This window comes from Somniosus microcephalus, chromosome 6 (assembly GCF_052327205.1).
Source record: "Somniosus microcephalus isolate GS21.2 chromosome 6, FLI_Smic_1.0, whole genome shotgun sequence".
Taxonomy (NCBI): domain Eukaryota; kingdom Metazoa; phylum Chordata; class Chondrichthyes; order Squaliformes; family Somniosidae; genus Somniosus; species Somniosus microcephalus.
The window spans coordinates 94187844-94191827 of NC_140992.1; the positions used below are offsets into that span (position 1 = coordinate 94187844).

Genomic DNA, 3984 nt, shown 5'->3' on the forward strand with positions numbered 1-3984 from the left:
CTTCCCCCCCGTCTCTCTCTCTCTCTGCCCCCCCATCGCTCTCTCTCTTCCCCCCAGTCGCTCTCTCTCTTCCCCCCCAGTTGCTCTCTCTCTTCCCCCCCAGTCGCTCGCGCTCTTCCCCCCAGTCGCTCTCTCTCTTCCCCCCCAGTCGCTCTCTCTCTTCCCCCCCAGTCGTTCTCTCTCTTCCCCCCAGTCGCTCTCTCTCTTCCCCCCCAGTCGCTCTCTCTCTTCCCCCCCAGTCGCTCTCCCTCTTCCCCCCCAGTCGCTCTCTCTCTTCCCCCCCAGTCTCTCTCTCTCTTCCCCCCAGTTGCTCTCTCTCTTCCCCCCAGTCGCTCTCTCTCTTCCCCCCCAGTCACGCTCTCTCTTCCCCCCCAGTCGCTCTCTCTCTTCCCCCCCAGTCGCTCTCTCTCTTCCCCCCAGTCGCTCTCTCTCTTCCAACAACAACATGCCCTTGAAAAAGCCTCGGCACCGCCGGGCACTCCAGCTAGTCCTAAATAAATCACATACACAAAATAGAGTGTAACATTGGGGCCATCATAGCTGTGGGGAAGGGGGAATGAGCCAAATGAATCCATTAACATTAGAAGGAAAAAGCACAAACACCCTGAAAGGTCCAACAATGAATGGAAATGCATGTTCTGTTGCACACAGTGTGCATCAAATGGGTAAAGTATGGTTAGATATTGGAAAAGAAGCTGCATGTTTTCACCAGGCTGAACAGGCTGCAGTTCGTGATGGGCAATAAATGCTGGCCTTGCAAGCTATGCCCATATCCCCAGAATGAAACTTTAAAAACGTTATGCATTCCAGACTGCCTGCAACTTGTCCTGTTTTCCAGGCAGCATGTGGTCTCCTAGCCCCTTGAAAGGGTCACTGTTGCAACTCTCATTCCACCTGACACGGAGGCAGGAGGATGAGTCAGTTAGGGAACAGATTCTCTTGACAAAATCTAAATAAAAATAAAATAAAAAAGCAGTACTGCAGGAAGAATAACAATATATTACATTTCTATTTTTACACAGATATATAATTCCTTTACATTCACAAGGCTGAATTTAAAAGCCAACAATCCTTACCTGATCTAGAAGGCTTCGACACCAACTAGTCAGTGAGTTTGGATCTACTGCATGTTTGCAGGACATTTCTGCTCGCAAAATATTGGGATCATCATCTCCTGAAGTAACAAGTAGCACAATCACTTTTCAAAGAATGCTTAGGAAACGGCCAACTGCCAATTACTAGTATCTAAAGGGCAGGTCAGAAAACATAGACTCCTAGATCTACAGGGACTCTTATAGTTGATGGAAATCTTGACTTGAAGTTAGGCATGAGAAGCAAACATCAAATGGTACTTATCTACTACATTTTGTTCGTGCTCTTGCTCCTACTCAATTTCAAAATGGCTTCCAAACTTCTAAAATAGCTGCTAATATTCTCAAAGAAAATGCACAGTTGAATGCATTTTTCCCCCAATGTTCTTGATTGCCATTTTTTGCAGCATGCTGTACAGGCTGACTGGCTGGCAGCCCTTCAGCTAGGAGTGGGGTGGAATAAAGGGACTGAATTAGGGTTGCCAACTCTCTAGGATTGCCCTGGAGTCTCCAGGAATTAAAGATTAATCTCCTGAAAATTGCTGTGAGCAACCCGGGAGAAAAATCACAGGGGTGTTGAAAAATGTTGTGTTTCTTTTCACTTTCTTTGAACACTTTTGTTTATTAGTTATAAAAATATTAGACATGGGAATAAAGGCTGCTTGACTGGGCGGTTGGAGGTCATGTGATGAAACCTCCAGGCTTACGCCCAACCAGAGTTGGTAACTCTAGACTGAATGACTATTGGCATTGAGAAAAAAAGATATTATTAATGTAGGGCAGACTAATGATACATTCTTCAAAATCAATATTGATGACCTTTTTTGCTGTGGAGTAATGCTTGATATGAACCTCGTTAAAGAAGTAATAAAATAATGTTTTATATATGGTGCGAGAAGTTATTTTCTATCTGGCAACTTGAGCTGTGAAACTAAAGTGTGAATGTACAAATGTCATCACCATTGTGCAAGGTAGACTGTCATGTTTGTTACTTTATTTTCCAGGTAGAGTGGGTCATTTTTTTCATGCAGTAGAATCTCTCAAAAATTAACAATTGTGGTTTCCAGAATTCAGAATAATTCATTTGAATTTTATTGTAACCCTTTCAAAATGTTAATTTATTTGTAACCAGAGATATTTTAATCAGTACACTTCTAATTTGCTCAGACTAAAATGAGAGTGGAACAAAGAAAGAAAAGCAGTCAATTGTTTTAGTGTTTAGTTTGTAATCTTGAATGAGAATTTGCCTGTATCCCACCTGCTAAAAATTAACATTGGCAAAGACTCTGCACAGTTCTATCCAACTCTGTGCAGCACGGTGGCATAGTGGTTAACACTGTTGCCTCACAGCGCCAGGGACCCGGGTTCAAATTCGGCCTCGGGCGACTGTGGAGTTTGCACATTCTCCCCGTGTTTGCGTGGGTTTCCTCCGGGTGCTCCGGTTTCCTCCCACAGTCCAAAGATGTGTGGGTTAGGTTGATTGGCTATGATAAATTGACCCTTAGTGTTAGGGGGATTAAATACGTGGGGATAGGGTGGGATATGTGTTGCTGTAGGGTTTACGGGGATCGGGTGGGATATGTGTTGGTGCAGGCTCGATGGGCCGAAATGGCCTCTGTACTCTGTACTCTGTACTCATCTGGGAGTGTGGCCTTGCATATACCATAATTATGCTGGCATGTGAAATTTGTGGATGACACTAAAAAATGTTTAAATATTGCATGTACAAGACAAAGCATTGAATAGTTTAATTGCTTCACTAGTTTTTCCCTAGCATATCTGTGTATATTACAGTCATCGGGACACAAGGAAGTCAGTTAACAATCAGATAAAGCCAGGCCGTATCCTGAAAGCACAACAAAGTCTACCCAAACCTAAAATCTTAAAACAGCAATTAAAAAAATACACATCATGTTAATCTATGACTGTTTTTTGCAGGTAAAGCTAAGTACATGATGTGACTCTAGCAGTAAATTCCGCTGGTGGTTTATATAGGCAGGAATACTGCATATAATAGAGCATATATTTGCATTTACCTGTGATTTCATCCTTCCTTTTCACAAATTTCAGAGTACGATCGTCTGGATCATAACGTTTCTCTGTTGGCTCTTGTTCTGTTGACATCTTACAAGATGTAAAGTGTAATCTTTGTGCTGAAACACTGAGTATAATTCTGACTGGAAAGTCCCTTCAACAACACAGTTCCGGAAAATAACAACCTTCGAAGCCAATCAAATGATATTGCACAATGCAGCTACAAGCCTGTTTTGCAGATGATAAGCCAACCTAGGATATAAGTCACATCCTGCCTTTTTATATATGCTGTTTCCTTGTGTTAAATTAATTGCTATGGACCAAAAGTAACAAATTGTTTTCAGCACGGTAACTGTTACAGCCATTTCTGATCACAGACGCTCAGGGACAACTTTTGACCTTTTTATATTAGCTCTTGGAATGTGGGTGACACTGCCAAGGCTCTCTTCTACATAATTTACACCAGTAAACTCCTGACTAAGAGGTTCATGTTCCCCTTTTTAAAAGAAAATTATTTCACTTGATGTCTCATACAATGGTTTAAGAACATCTATGCCACAATCTTTATGTGGTGTTTCCAGTCACAGTCCCTTCAGATCTGAGCCTGTGCTTCAAGACCCACTCACCAGAGAGTGAACCCCCTGTGTGATATGCAGGTTAGTGCGCTGTCTCTGCTAGCTGCAAGATGGTGCATCCCCATCCCCTCCCCCTTCAGCACCATGATAGAGCACAAACCTCCACACAGCATCCACCTGGGTGAAACATCTGTGGACCTGTGGCAGCCAGCGAAGGTGGGAGTACCAGGCAGTCTGGTACCCATTTGTGGACCCCACACAAGACCCAGACGAATGTCTGCAAA

The 3984-nt window shown here is 43.4% G+C and overlaps 1 protein-coding gene across 1 annotated transcript in view; it reads right to left on the minus strand.

Moving 5' to 3' along the window:
• The window catches only part of LOC147115901 (uncharacterized), a 12320-nt gene extending 8864 nt beyond the window's left edge, over positions 1 to 3456 (minus strand). Inside the window, exons 1-2 of the mRNA XM_085990550.1 lie at positions 3128 to 3456; positions 1077 to 1174 (exon numbers count right to left, since the gene is read on the minus strand). Of these exons, the coding sequence (XP_085846676.1) occupies positions 1077 to 1174; positions 3128 to 3215 (186 nt within the window). The 5' untranslated portion in view covers positions 3216 to 3456. The remainder of the gene's footprint in view (positions 1 to 1076; positions 1175 to 3127) is intronic.
• Between the last annotated feature and the right edge of the window lie 528 nt (positions 3457 to 3984).